Raw genomic sequence first — 13,471 nt, 5'->3', positions numbered from 1 at the left:
CTGGCCCCCCCCACCCTGCCCGTGCTCTGCTGCAGGAGCCAACTATTTCGAAGAACTCTTTATTGATACCGAAACATCTGTGTTTTTCCTAGTTGACAAAACCTTCTCGTGTGGTCCTTTAAAAAAATAATCATGACACCATCAACCCATGTCCTGGGCTGCGGACTGCCCGGGGGATCAGGAGCTGTGAGGAGGCTGTCACAGGGAGCATCCTCTCCATCCAGGGAAAAAATAAACAGAAAAAAAGCCCGTCAACATGGAGGAAAAAGAGAAGGGGGAGCCCATATTCTACCCACAGGAAAGAAAACCTGCTGCCAGAGGAAGCAGCGAGAGCCCCACCATAAAAATTAATTCCAGCTTCTAGTGTAATCTGACAAATGGATTAGCCAGGGAGCGGCCGAGGGCACCGGCTCCTTGTGGGGCTGGCTTTGGGGGCAGGAGAGGGGGGAGGAGGAGAGAACCCCCATGCGCAAAGCCCAGAGCTGGCAGTGCTGGACCACTGCCCTGTGGGGCTGGGCAGCCACCTCCTGCCCAGCAGCCTGTCCCCCAGCCCGGCAAACCTCTCACCGGTGACGGCGAGCTCCTGCTGGGGCAGGGGGAGGCACCCCATAGGAGGATTCGGAAAAGAAACCTGCCAGCCTTCCCATTCCCTCAGTTAGGGGCAAAACTACCTTCAGAAAGGAGGAAGTAAGTGTTGAGTGCTCTGGCCAACGCCCGGCACAGAGGAGAAGCAAGGAAGTGCTGCTGACTTCGCTCCTGCGTGGGCAAACACAGCAACCTTGGGGCAGGGATCAGCCCCATGTCCCCCTCCCAGAACAGCCCCCGCTGCAGATGTCCACGGCCCACCCTGCGCCGAGGGGAGCGGCTTGACGAACTCCCGTCCCTGCAGTGGTGAGTGGCGGCAGCGGTGGCATCCTGGGTGTCCGGTGCTGGCCGCGAGCGGCAATGAAGCATTGGAATGAGGTAGCCCCCCTGCCTCTGCCGTGGGAGGAGTCCCCGCTCCCTGGTGAGCATCCCGGCTGTGTGTGGGGGACATGAGGGGGGTTAGCAGCTCTCCGACGGAGACAGGGCGGGGAAGGGGGGCGGCATGTCGGCCAGTCACAGCTGGGACGGGGCATCCTGGAAGGTGATGAGGCTAGACTCCTGGCCAGCGCTCTTCCCAGCTGTGTTGGGGTCAGGCAGCAGTGGGCTGTCGGCCTTCGCCCCTGCCTCCTCCTCGTCATCCTCCATGCTGGGCCAGGCTGACTGGTCCTCCACACGCTTCAGCCGCTCGTTCAGGGCCTTCAGGGCCAGCTGCCTGCGGGGCAAGGGCAGATGGGTGGGTTAACCTCAGGTCAGACAGGCAGGGGTTAATGGCTCTGCCCCATGGGCACTATGCAAGGCCATCCCTGCCTTCTTCCCGGCAGGAGGGCGGGGATTCAGCAACAGCGGAGATGACCCAGAGCACCTGGGCCCACAGAAACCCACTCACGCTCCCAGACTACCTATGCAGAGTTCTCATGCCACGTGGTGCACTTAGAGGCTGTCAGACAGCACATGGGCTGCTCCAGGAATGGGGGAAGAAAGGCGTAAAACAGGGCAGGGGAAACTGGAGCGCCAATGCCTTGCCCAAACCTTCCTGCTGGGGCTTGGGAAGGCCAATGCTGGGCATGCGGGAGGGCCAGGGTGCAAGGCTGACTCAGCGCCTTCCCCCGTGCCACGATGACGGGTGTGGGGCTGCCACAAGGAGGGGGCCAGCACCACCCCAGGCAGCCACCACCTCCCTTCTATAGGGACCCCTGACCCCAAATGCCATCTGCCCCTACCCCAGGATGTCCCCGCTCCTCCCCTGCACTTCCACCACTGCTCTGCATTTGGAAGAGCGGGACAACGTCCCACTAGCCCCCAAGAACGCTCCCCACCACCTCTGTGGTAGGGAGGGCGGCCCCCAGCAGACCCCCTGGAGAAGGGCCCCCCTTAGCACCCTGCACCCAAATCTCCCTGCTCCTCCTTTGGATTTGAAACCCAACCCTCGCTGCCTGTAAACGTGATCCCTGTGGAAGGGGGGTGTGCAGTACCTTCTCCTCTCAGCGTCCTGGGGGTCAGTCCCCGGCAGGCTGATGGTGATGGATGACGGGGCACCCACATCGTAGCGTTTGACCGTCTTGCGGCAGACCTTCACCTTCACCAGGATGCTGTGCACCAGGTTGGCCACCAGACCCACCACGGGCTGCAAGATCTCGGGGAAGAAAGTAGCAAAGGCGAAGTGGTCGGACATGTCTCCACGGCCTCTACTGTGCCGCTGGTAGAAACGGAGATAGACCCAGCTGGAGAGGAGCCCGAAGCCGTACGAGGCCAGTACATTGCTCTCAACGAGGGCGGCGAGCCGCAGCAGAGCCAGGAGAAGGAGCAGGAGCATGGGGACAGCCTTCATTCTGACCTGAGGCACCTTCAAGATGGTGCTGTCCCCCATCGTCTGCTTGAGGGCCACCAAGACTCCCCCGAGGAAGCCCAGCCCGCCATGGATGCGGACGGCGAACAGGTAGGCGAGGTGGAAGGAGGCCACGTAGGTGAGGAAGTAGGCGAAGGCCCCCAGGAGCCCCACCGAGATGTTCACCACCGCGAAGAAGACCAGCAGCTCCAGGGCGCCCCAGAGGGGCTCCAGCAGCCGGCCGGCCGCCCCCAGCGTGGCCAGGCTGGCCGCCAGGCCCCAGGCCCGCTCCTCCACCAGCCCGTGCGTCAGCAGCGTCCAGACCCAGAAGTTGGGGGGCAGGAGGTAGCCGGGGGTCACGCCCAGGCCGTAGGCCGTGTCCAGGCCGAAGGAGAGCAGGTAGAGGAGGAGGACGGCGGCGCTCAGCGACTTCACCACCACGCTGGTGCCGGCCAGCGCCGCCAGGAAGTGCTGCCGGGCCACCGGCAGGTACCGCCGCATCTTCGGCCCCCACCGGCGGGACGGGGCTGCCCCGCGGGGGCTACAGCGCCCGGCCTCCCCCCCCCGCCCGCCGGGGCCGCCTCCCCCCCGCCGGGCCCCGCTCAGCCCCCGACCGGGCCCGGGCCCCTCCAGCCGCCGCCGCAGGCCAGGCCGCGATCGGCCCCGCTGCTGGGCCAGGCCGGGCGCGGACAAACAGCGGCTCTGCGCATGCGCGGCGCTGGGCGGGGGCGGGGCGGGGCCGGCCGCGGGGGCGGGGCCCCGCCGCGAGGCACGTCGGGACACGTAGTCCGGCCGCGGCTGCCGGCCACGTGGGCGGCGGGGGGGGCACGGGCACGGGGGGGGGCTCGGGGGAGAGTCACGGGGGGACACGGGCACGGGGGGGCGGGGGGGAGAGGCAGAGGAGAACACAGGCGTGGGAGAGGGATGGGGAACACAGTTACGGGGGCACAAACCCTTTGGGGGGACACGGCCGGGCGGGCACGGGGGGCGCTCGGGGACGGGGACCCCGCAGGACAGGGGGACGTGGATGTGGGGAACACGGACACAAGAGGACACAGGCACGGAGGGGGCGGTGACATGGGGAAGGAGGGACACAGTCCTGAGGGGACACGGGGAAATGGGGGGACTGCAGGGGGGGCTGCAGGGGGGGCAGAGCCCCTGCTGCCCCACGCCCCCCCCCCCGTGCAGCGTGTGGGCGACCCGCGGCTCTGCCCCGCTCCCTGCCCCTGCCCCTGCCCCTGCCCCTGCCCCTGCCAGGGTGTCCCTGCCCATCAGCCTCACAGCACAGGCTGCAGGCAGGCGTCAAGGCAGCGGCCCGGCTGCCAGGAGCGCCCCGATGTCCTGCCCGGCCCCCCGGCGCCGTGCCCCCCCCCCGGCCCTGCCCACGTACCCGGGCAATGACGCAGCCACCGCCTGTGAAGTGAAAATATGAACGTTATTTAATAACTGAGTCTCTGTAATAAACCATTTGAAAATATTTTACAAGGAGTCACACGCACGATATCTTACAAATCGTCTTTTTGTTGGTTTTTGAAGTTTTCCAACTCTTCTGTACAAAAAAAAAAAAAAAAACCAAACCAAACCCAAAGAAATTAAAAATTAAAAATAAATTAAAGAAAATCAATTAAAAACCCAACGCCTTTGAATGAGCAGAGAGAAGCTTTCAGGTGGGGACGGGGCAGGAGGTGACCCTGGCGGGACAGGGGGCCCAGGGCCGCACCGCCCCTTCATCTCATTGGTTTTTAACTTAAAATAGACTACATATGTATATATTTATAGGTATGTATAGTGGTGGTTTTCTGGCAGAGCACCTAACTAGACTACAGAAGTACACACACTCCCGGTAACACAGAGCCATCTGTTCAAACACAGTTCCCAGAGACAGTAACCAAACACACACTGAAAAAGCTACAAGCAGAATGACCATTAATTAACCCCAGCACTAATTAGCGCCTGGCGCCCTCCCCAGCCCCCCCCCGGGGTGGCCGTGCCGAGGGTGCTCCCCCGGCCCTGGTTGATGAGGTGGCTCTGAGCAGGGTGCCCCGGGGGGGTGAGGGTCCCCAGGGCTGCCCACCTGGGCAGGGGCCCCCGGCACTGCCGGGAGCAGTGCGGGGCATGGGTGGTGGGTACGGCACCCCCTGCACCGCAGCACCCCGGGGGGTCATGGTCGGGCACCCTGCGCCCTGTGCTGGGCCCCCCCAGCCCCACGGCACCTATCCCGGCTGGGGTGGTGGGGTGCAGTGGGGTGCTGGGGCTGAGCAAGCCGCTCCATCCGCCTTCTCGGCACCCAGCGTTTTGGCTGGGGGGGACACACACGCCCCCACCTGAGTGCCCCAGCGTGACCCCCAGCACCTCGGGGCACCGCGCTGCAGGGGCACCTCTCACCCCCCCCAGTGCTGGGTGCTCCCAGCTGGGCCCTCAGCAGCACCCAGGGAGCAGCTCCCCCCATTGCGGCCGGCCGGGAGCCCCCCGTGCCGGTGTCCCGAGGGACAGGGCACGTCCCTTCTGCGGACATGTGGCACCTTCCGCTCCAGTCCCGCTCGGGACGTGCAGCACATCCTACTGCAGGGCACGTGGCGCAACCCACTCGGGGCACATGGCACACCCCATTTGGGGACAGGCGGCATGTCCCACTCGGGGACACGTGGCATGTCCCCCGTGGGGACAGGCGTCACGTCCCCCAGGCCGTCGCGGTTTCTTTGGCAGGGCTGCCGGGGCGAGGACGGCCGGGGGGGTGGGCAGGGCTGGGTGGGCAGGATTTCACAGTGATCTGCAGAACGGAAAAGAAACAAAATACACTTTTTTTTCCCCTCCTTTTCACCCCAATATCTGTGCCCAAGAACACATGAGAGCAGCTGAGCCTGGAGCAGGGACCAGGGCTCCATCCAGCCCCAGCGCAGGTGATGGCTGGCTGCCCCCCGCCTCCGCCCCTGCCCGCACCCGGCCCCGAGCCTGCAGGGATGCTGGAGCCGCCGTCTGCCCCACAAACCCGGGGGTCCGGCGGGGGTCCGGTGCCCACTGGAACAAATAATACTGACCCGCACAGTCAAGTCAAGTCCTTTTTTCTTATTTTTTTGTTTTTTTTTCCCTTTTTCTTCCCCTTTTTTTTTTTTCCATGTGTCCTCGTTGCTGACAATAAACACTGCCGTTCCCCAGGCGAAAATGTTGGAAACTTGATGTAGAAAGATCTGGTTTAAAATCTTCAGGCTAAAAAAATAGGTGAGGTGGATGGGGGGGGTCATGGGCGGAGGGCACCGACGCCACTTTCTGAGTCCGAGTGGCTGGGAGGGCACGACGCCGGGGCACTGACCCGGTCCCTGCTCTGCCAGGGAGCCCCTGCCTGCACCCCGACTCTTCTTTGGCTGCGGCCGGCGGGGAGCACAGGGCGGCATCGCGGGGGTCCCCGAAGCGGCGGAGGGGATGTCGCTCCCACTCCACCGGGCCGGGGAGGGGGATGGAGATGGAGTTTGAAAGAAAAGAGAGCTGGCGGTGTGGCTGGGGGGGGCTAAAGGCAGGCGGCCGGGGGCAGCGGGTGCCGGCTGGCACTGGAGTAGAGGAGCAGCAGCTGCAGGGAGAGCAGGACCCCCAGGGAGGGGGCAAAGGAAGCCCCTCGGCCGCAGTCTGAGGTATCTTCCTGGGGGGACAAAGAAAGAGGGGCTATGGGGCACCCCCAGCGGTGCCTCAGCACCCCAGGGGCACCTACTGCCCTGGCAGGGGTACCTGCCACCCCCCTGCAGCCCTGCTGCACCTCCTGCCCCAGGAGCCCTGTGGCACTGCCCCCCCCTCGGGGGACACCCCACGGCTCTGCTCCCCCCGCCAGGAGGGCAACCCATGGCATCACTCTCCTAGGCAGACCCCCCATGGCTCTGATCTCCCCAGGGAGCACCCTAAGGCTCCCAACCCCACCCCGGGTCCTCCCAGGGCTCCAAACCCCCATCAGGGGTGTCCCCCCATGGCACTGCAGCCCCGGGATCCCCCCATGGCTCTGTTTCCCTCAGGGGGACCCCCCATGGCTCTGCTGCGGTGGGGCACTCACCCCTTCATTCCTCCCCAGGGGGGAACCCCTCAGCTCCGCTCCCCTGGGGTCCACCCATGGCTCCACACCCCTCCTCAGGGGGAACCCACTGCCCCAATTCCCCCCAGGGGGGCACCCCACAGCTCTGCTCCCCTGGGGACATCCCCATGGCTCTGCTCCATCCCCCCAGGGGCACCCACTGACCCATCCCTCCCCAGGGGGCCCCCCCACCTCCACTCCCCGCTGTGCCCCCCTGCACCCCACGTACTGTTGCATTGTAGTCAAAGCAGATGTGGGGGCCTTTCCGGTAGCGGGGCCTGTCCACCAGCTCACACTGGTTGGGGTCCCTCGGGGGGGCTTCACAGGTCAAGGAAACCACCGGGGACAGGGCGGCAGGGGCCTGTGGGGCACCCCATGGCCACCCCCAGCCCCTGTGGCCATGGGCCAGCTCCCTCCACCCCTGCTGGACCCCACAGCTCCCGGCCCCCCTGCCCTGCCCTGCAGACCCCGCCTGTCCCCCCACCCCTCTGCCACCACATCCCGGTGGGATGCAGCTGGGCCACCAAAGGATACCTCTTACCTCCGCCTGCAGCAGCTTGACGGACTCGCACTGGCTGCAGAGGGGCTTGTCAGCCACCACGAAGAGCAGGTTGGTGTTGGCCAGCCTCTGTGCGTGGAAGAGCCTGGGGGTGCGATGGCAGAGGGGACCCCGGTTACCCTGTGTCCTGATCCCCTCCTGGCCCTCGGTGCCAGCTCTGCTGGTGGGAGGGAGGCTAAGACAGCTGGGCGTCCCCATCCCCAACCTCAACCCCATCCCCATCGCAAACCTCATCCCCACCCCCATCCCTGCTCCCAGGTCCATCCCCACTCCTGTCCCTGTCCCCATCCTCGTTGTCATCCCCATCCCCATCTCCACCCCCTCCCCATCCCCATGCCAAGGGGCTACCCAGGGAACCAGCACTGATGGGCTTTCAGGGCTTGGTCCCACTTGGAGGAGCCCTTGGGACGTCATCATCACCCCACAGCCCACGGGGATGCTACCGTTGCTCTCTGCCCCCCCTGTCCGGGTACCGCAGCCCCCCTGAGAGCTGCACGGCATCTCCCATCGCCCCCACGCAGGCGGCTGCACAGGGGTCCTGGCAAAGGCAGCCTAGGGGGTGTCCCCAGCCCTGCCCAGGCGGCGGGACAGCGGAGATGGACCCACCTGGAGCAATTGCCGCAGTCAATGATGGCATTGTAGGTGGCGTTGACAGTGCTGAAGTAGTACTGCGTCTGCTTCATGATGCAGCTTGTCTCCCTGGCCTCCATGCTGTCCCCCGCCACCTCCTCTGCGCCGGCACAGTGCCGTGGGCCTGGGGCCACGGACCCCCGCCACACACCCCTGCCACGTCCCCTGCCCGCCCCCCCAGCCCCGGGGCTCCCCGGGGACTCACCCGTCTGGAACCAGCTGCTGTAGGTGAGGCCATACAGGAACTGCTGGAAGAGGGACCTGGGGAAGAAGAGCGCTGCCACATTGCTGACCCAGTGCCAGGGATGCGCTGCTGTCACCCCCCGCAGGAAACGGCCCCCGGGGAGGGGACACGGCCGCACTCACCAGGCTGCGGCCGAGGTCCACCAGGCAAGGTTCAGGAGATCGGCCATGGTGGGCTGTGGGCAAAGAGGGGGGCGGTGAGCCAGCAGGTCCCTGTGCAGGGCACTGGGGACACCCTGACACCCCCAGACTGCCCGGCGGCCACGGTCCCCGTGGGTGCTCACCACAAAGACGCCGCGGGGTGCAGCGCCCGTGTTGCTCTGGGCCTCAGGGGCGCAGACAGACTGGAAGTCGTAGGACTCCTTGCGGGCATAGAAGGAGTTGTTGTAGAGGGCAGACATCAGGTTGGCATCCACTTCACTGAAGAACTTGCCCACCTGGGATGGGGACACTGAGTCTGCACCCAAACGCCACCTTGCCATGGTCTCCCCTGGCAGGGACTCGAGCGGGGCTGTGTCACACCACCCGTGACACGAGCTCAGAGGTCTCAGCTCCCCGCCAGCATCCTATGCCCAGGAGAGCTGCCATGCAGGCACTGCTCACCTGGTACCAGTGGTCCTCCTGGTTGGAGAGCACCAGGAAGCCCCCGTCGTCAATGAGGACGCAGATGAGGTCCTGGGGAAGGAGGGCAGCGTCACCCACCCCTGGCTGTGCCCAGGGCAAGGCAGGACAGGCAGGGCGGGAGGTGACAGGCAGTCAGGCAGGGGGGCCAGTGCGATGTCCCCAAGCCTGGGGGCTGCTCAGGAACATCTTGGTGCCGGGAGCAGGAACCACCACCCACCCTGGAGGGTTTAACAGCCTTGCGGGGGGGGTAGCCACTGTCCAGGGGACAACCCCTGGGGCTTCGTCCCTACGAGGGGGTTCAGGGGCTGGCCGAGTTCCAGCAGCGGCAGGTGGACAAGGGAGGGCGTGCTCGCCCAGACAGTGTGGGCAGGACGGGCAGGGGACAGAGAACCCTCCCAGCCACCCCCTGCTCCCCCTGCCTGCCATCCTCCACTGCCCCCACCCCTGCCCACCACCCACCTTGTTGTTGGCCTCACAGTCCATCTCGCAGCTGGTTGAGGGGTCACACTGTCAACCGAAACAAGGACAGAGGGACAGGTTAGCAGGACTGTCTTCCCCTCCAGTGCGTCCTCCCAGGAGGGGACACGTGGGGCAGTGTCCCCAGGGGATGGGGACAGGTGCCCCATGCAGGGCTGTGCTGCAGGTACAAGTCCAGTGGGGCCACAGGCACTGTGTCCTGGCAGTGCTCCCCAGCCATGTCCTCACCGAGCAGAGCTCCCTCCCCATCCCCATGGCCATCCTCCCTCCATCCCAGGGGACATACCCGGCGGGCACCCAGCTGGTCGCGGTCTGTCCGGTTGCTCGCCAGCACTTTGAACTTCTCAGCCCAGGCCTCCAGGTCCAGCTTCACCCCCACCACTGGGGCAGCGGGGAGATGGGTGAGCCCCGGTGTGTGGGGGATGATGGGGAACCCCCAGCCTGGTGGTGGGGCACCCAGCCCCCTGCCTACCTGCCGGCTTCAGCGTCTTGCCCCCGATGCTGAGCTCCACAGCAGTGCTCACCAGGATCCCGATGGTGTTGTTCTCCAGGTCTAGCCCCCGGTAGCCATCTGCGGAGGGCAGGGGTGGCATGAGGGACACGCAGGGCCAGCAGCAGCCTGTGCCACCCCCTGCCACCCTGAGCTGGCACCTACCATCCCGGTAGGGCGGCTTGAAGATGTAGCCCTTGTTGTCCAGGCTCCTCCGGTAGAAGCTGGCGCTGAAGGGCTCTGGTTCCTCCTCCCAGTCATCTGCAGCCCTGGGGGGGGAGCAGCCATGGCCATGGCTGTCACTCAGCTCCAGTGCCACCATAGATGGTCCCGTGGGAGCAGATGTGTCACTGTGCATGGCCAGGCATGCATGCAGCCCCCCCCAACACTTACTTGTTAGGGAAGACACGGGTGATGCCCCCGTCAGTGGCTGCGAAGACAGCCAGGAGGCTGTACCTGTGAGGAGAGAGGCCGGGCATGCCAGGCATCAGGAGGGTTTTGCTTTGCCCCTGTCCCGTCCCCATAGCCTGGTCTCAGCCCCCTGATCCCACTCTACCCCCAGCCAGTGCTGCCCGTCCCGGGCCACCTTGCCCCCACCTACGTGTTGAGGTCCTGGTCCTTCCAGACCCGCTCCACCAGCTGCTGCGTGATGCCCGTGTCCAGGATCAGGTTGTGCAGGAGGAAGTTGTCGCCTTGGGAGGAAGATGGAGAGGAGAAGGAGGAGGAGGAGGTGAGGGCCAGCCCTGTGGGGGCCACCCACACAACCCTGCCCAGCACCGGCACCTGCTCTGCAGCAGCTCCCAGGACCCCAACCCTGGCATGGCTCACCCCTTGCCCCATCTCCCCCTGTCCTCCCATGCCCCCCAAACCCTGCTGCCAGCCCCCCCACCAGCCATCCCCAGCTACTCACACTGCTTGGAGTCTGGGGTCACCTTTTCCATGAGGGCAATAAAGTTTTCCAGGAACTCGGTGTTGTTATCCGACAAGTCGAGGTCTTTGCAATACTCTCTGGGGTTTGGGGGACAAGGTTTGTCGTTTGTGAGGATGGAAAAGGCAAGGTCAGTTCTTCCCCGGGGACGGCGGGGCAGGCACTGGCCATGCTGCCAGCACCCGGGCTTGCCGGGAGACATGACGGTGGTGACGTGCCACCGCGTCCATGAGCGTCACCCCGCCAGGGCAGCCGGCTGTGGGCATCTCTGCAGACTGCCCGGCACCCAGCCCTCTGCTGCCTGCAGTGCCACCAGCGCAGCCACCGCACCGGGTCTGTCACTGCCACGGGCACTGAGGTGCCGTCACCCCTGCCAGGGCCAGGTTTGGTGGATCCCATTTTGCCCAGAGTTGTACGACCTCAAGCCCGTCTCTCCCCATACTGGTGGGACAGGGTGCTTCTGCCACTGTACTTACCTGCGGGGCCAGGCGGGCACTGCCAAACCCACCCTGCCCTGCCCCTGCGGCACCCCGGGGAGCGGGGGCTCTGCTGCAGGTGCGAGCAGGCCTTTGCCTCGGGAGCCCCCGTGGCTGCGCCGGCAGCACCACGCAGGCGCTCGGCAGCTGCGTCTGTACCCTTTGCGCAGATAGTTAGGTGCTGGGTGAGGCCTGGCCGGCGGAGGCAGGTACTTGCACACAGGCATCACTGGCCCTGAGCCCCTCTTGGGATGGGCACCGCAGGGGGTACCATGTCCCTGCTCTGGTCTGGGACCACCCTGAGTGCAGAGCCCCGGTCCCGCCGATGCCGGGGACAGCTGTGACCCCACCGGTCACCACGAGGCTCTAACTGGATGGCGTGGGGTAGTGCCACCCTGGGGTGCCGAGAGCCTCCCAGCCTCAGCGGTGTGGCTGCAGGCAGTGCCGGGGGGCTCAGGGCTCCCCCCACTCAGGTCCCCTCTGCCAAGCTCCTGACTGCCAAAAACCTCATTAAGAGGACAAATGCCGGAGCAGAGGGTGGTGGGGAGTGTGCCCATGGGGCAGCCAAAAAAGCTGGGGCACCCCAGCCAGCCCATCCTGGCCCCCCGCCCCCTGCCTGGGGGGAGCAGCCACCTAAATATCTACACCGACACGCACAGATACAGGTACTCACACACCCACGGGGGACAGGGGATATACGGTTTCTGAAAATGTCCAGTGGCCCGTGGGCACAGCAGCGCCGACGGCAGATCATACAGTCACCCTGGGTGCTGGGCCCCCTCCCTGGGCACGTGGCTCCTCCCTGCTGCCCGCTCGCGCCAGGCTGGCACCTACCACGGGGTGCTCACAGAGCCTCTCTGGGGAGCACCAAAGGGCTTGCCCTGATTTTCAAACCCCCCTTTTCTCTCTGGCTGCATCAGCTGCAGAGCCCCACGCTGAACACTGACCCTGTCACCACAGCCTGAGCAGGGCAGTCGGGGAGCAGACCCACTCCTTGGGCCTCGGGCTCAGACATCACCCCCATATTTATACCCTTAACACAGTTATGGGCCAATTTATTAATAATAGGGTTTTTCTGTTTCTCATTAATACTCTGCTTTGGCTCCTATGTTTCCCAGCCCGCACCCCTGCTGCCCTGTGCAGTGCCCGAAAAGCCGGTTTGCCCAGAATTAGTGTAAGTGAGTGACGGCTGCTGTAGGCAGGGAGGGTAGGGGGTGCCCGCAGGTGGCACAGATGGCTGTGCTGCAGCCTCGACCTGCTGCAGCCCCCAAGAACTGCAATGCTAAAGCTTCTGCTAACGGGTTGTTTAGCTGTTACAGTGATGTATAAGTGATAGGTGATTAGCTGGTAATGCTAATTATGGCTGGTCAGAGTTGGCGCTGCAGCGGTGGGAAGGGCAGGGTGCTGGCAGAGCCATGGGGCTCCCCGAACAGCCCGCCAAGGGACAGCTCTTCATCCCTACTGGGTGACAAGACTGGGTGGCATGGCCCAGGGGAGGGGACACGTCTGTCCATCTGGGGGCCACTACGCTGTCCTCACGTCCCTGTTCACAGCCTGTGGCCAGCAGCCTCCCCAGACCCCTGGAGCATCCCGAATTTGAGCTGAAAACAACCCTGCCTTGCCCCTACCTCTTCACAGCCAGCGCGACTGTATGATGCCACCGCCGGCCCCTTGCTCGGCAGGGGGATTTTCAGAAACTATACCTATATATGCACGCGCAGAGGTCGGGCTGTACCGGGTGCATATATACCATGCTGGATGTAACCGGGTGGCGGAGCGGGGCCAGGGTCCCGGTGGCAGCCCCCCTTGGCCGAGTGGGCACACGACACACACAGCGACAGGGGATGGGGAGGGGGGACAAGGCACGATGAGGCGAGGATGGGGGGCGATGGGGGGGTCGGCAGCGGGGCCGGGGCGGATGCACACCTCGGCAAGCGCACACGCAAAGCTACCTGGGAGCAATGAACACATGTCCCTCCGACTCAAAGCTGTTGGGCAGCAGGTATTCAAAATCTGCAACAGAAAGGGAAGGTTATCCGGCGGGGAGGGGGGACACAGACACCCGGGGCCAGGAGGGAGAGAGACGGACAGAGAGAGAGGGGAGGGAACAAAAAAAAAAAAAAAGGCATTTGCTGCTCTTGGTAACAAGAGAGGAAGGAAAAGGCTGTTCTGCTGTCGCTGGCACCGCACGGGAAGGAAAGTTATAGCCGAATCAGGAGAGGTTTGCCCATCTTGGCTCAAATTTGCTCGGTCGCGGGCTGAAGGCGGGCAGTTGCGTACGCGCGGCCGGTGGCGTGTACGCAGGGACACACAGAGACACACACACATATATATATGCGCGCACATGTATATATATGCATGTTTGGGAGGGCGTGGGGGCGTCTCTCTCTCGGGGGGTGGTGGGGGTGGGCAAGGGCAGGGAACCACATGCTGCGCTCCTGGCCGGAGGAGGATCACCAAAACACTTGGTTGTTGGGGAAAAAAAAAAGGAGTTTTCAGGCATCAACATGGCCAAATGGGGAACCTTGCCGAGGACAGTCCAACCAGAGGCTGCCCGCCCAGCAAAGTGCTGTGCAATGC

The 13,471-nt window shown here is 64.6% G+C and overlaps 2 protein-coding genes across 2 annotated transcripts in view; both read right to left on the bottom strand.

The window, feature by feature from the left end:
- Positions 1 to 11: 11 nt before the first annotated feature.
- On the bottom strand, positions 12 to 2,911 carry TMEM115 (transmembrane protein 115). The gene is made up of 2 exons (XM_075713717.1): positions 2,058 to 2,911; positions 12 to 1,297 (listed from the first exon to the last, which is right to left on the bottom strand). The coding sequence occupies exons 1-2, from the start codon at positions 2,909 to 2,911 to the stop codon at positions 1,099 to 1,101; spliced, it is 1,053 nt and encodes a 350-aa protein (XP_075569832.1). The 3' UTR covers positions 12 to 1,098.
- Positions 2,912 to 5,915: 3,004 nt separating this feature from the next.
- The window catches only part of CACNA2D2 (calcium voltage-gated channel auxiliary subunit alpha2delta 2), a 226,430-nt gene continuing 218,874 nt past the window's right edge, over positions 5,916 to 13,471 (bottom strand). The window contains exons 24-39 of the mRNA XM_075714722.1: positions 12,844 to 12,904; positions 10,398 to 10,495; positions 10,089 to 10,179; positions 9,881 to 9,943; positions 9,653 to 9,756; positions 9,470 to 9,568; positions 9,284 to 9,378; positions 8,980 to 9,027; positions 8,500 to 8,571; positions 8,181 to 8,333; positions 8,020 to 8,072; positions 7,859 to 7,914; positions 7,630 to 7,753; positions 6,999 to 7,108; positions 6,694 to 6,782; positions 5,916 to 6,044 (exon numbers count right to left, since the gene is read on the bottom strand). Coding sequence (XP_075570837.1) covers positions 5,916 to 6,044; positions 6,694 to 6,782; positions 6,999 to 7,108; positions 7,630 to 7,753; positions 7,859 to 7,914; positions 8,020 to 8,072; positions 8,181 to 8,333; positions 8,500 to 8,571; positions 8,980 to 9,027; positions 9,284 to 9,378; positions 9,470 to 9,568; positions 9,653 to 9,756; positions 9,881 to 9,943; positions 10,089 to 10,179; positions 10,398 to 10,495; positions 12,844 to 12,904 — 1,445 coding nt within the window. The remainder of the gene's footprint in view (positions 6,045 to 6,693; positions 6,783 to 6,998; positions 7,109 to 7,629; positions 7,754 to 7,858; positions 7,915 to 8,019; positions 8,073 to 8,180; positions 8,334 to 8,499; positions 8,572 to 8,979; positions 9,028 to 9,283; positions 9,379 to 9,469; positions 9,569 to 9,652; positions 9,757 to 9,880; positions 9,944 to 10,088; positions 10,180 to 10,397; positions 10,496 to 12,843; positions 12,905 to 13,471) is intronic.

The sequence above is a fragment of the Pelecanus crispus genome, chromosome 7 (assembly GCF_030463565.1).
Source record: "Pelecanus crispus isolate bPelCri1 chromosome 7, bPelCri1.pri, whole genome shotgun sequence".
NCBI classification, from domain to species: domain Eukaryota; kingdom Metazoa; phylum Chordata; class Aves; order Pelecaniformes; family Pelecanidae; genus Pelecanus; species Pelecanus crispus.
Note: the sequence above shows the minus strand (reverse complement) of the source record. Positions and strands in the feature narration are given on the sequence as shown.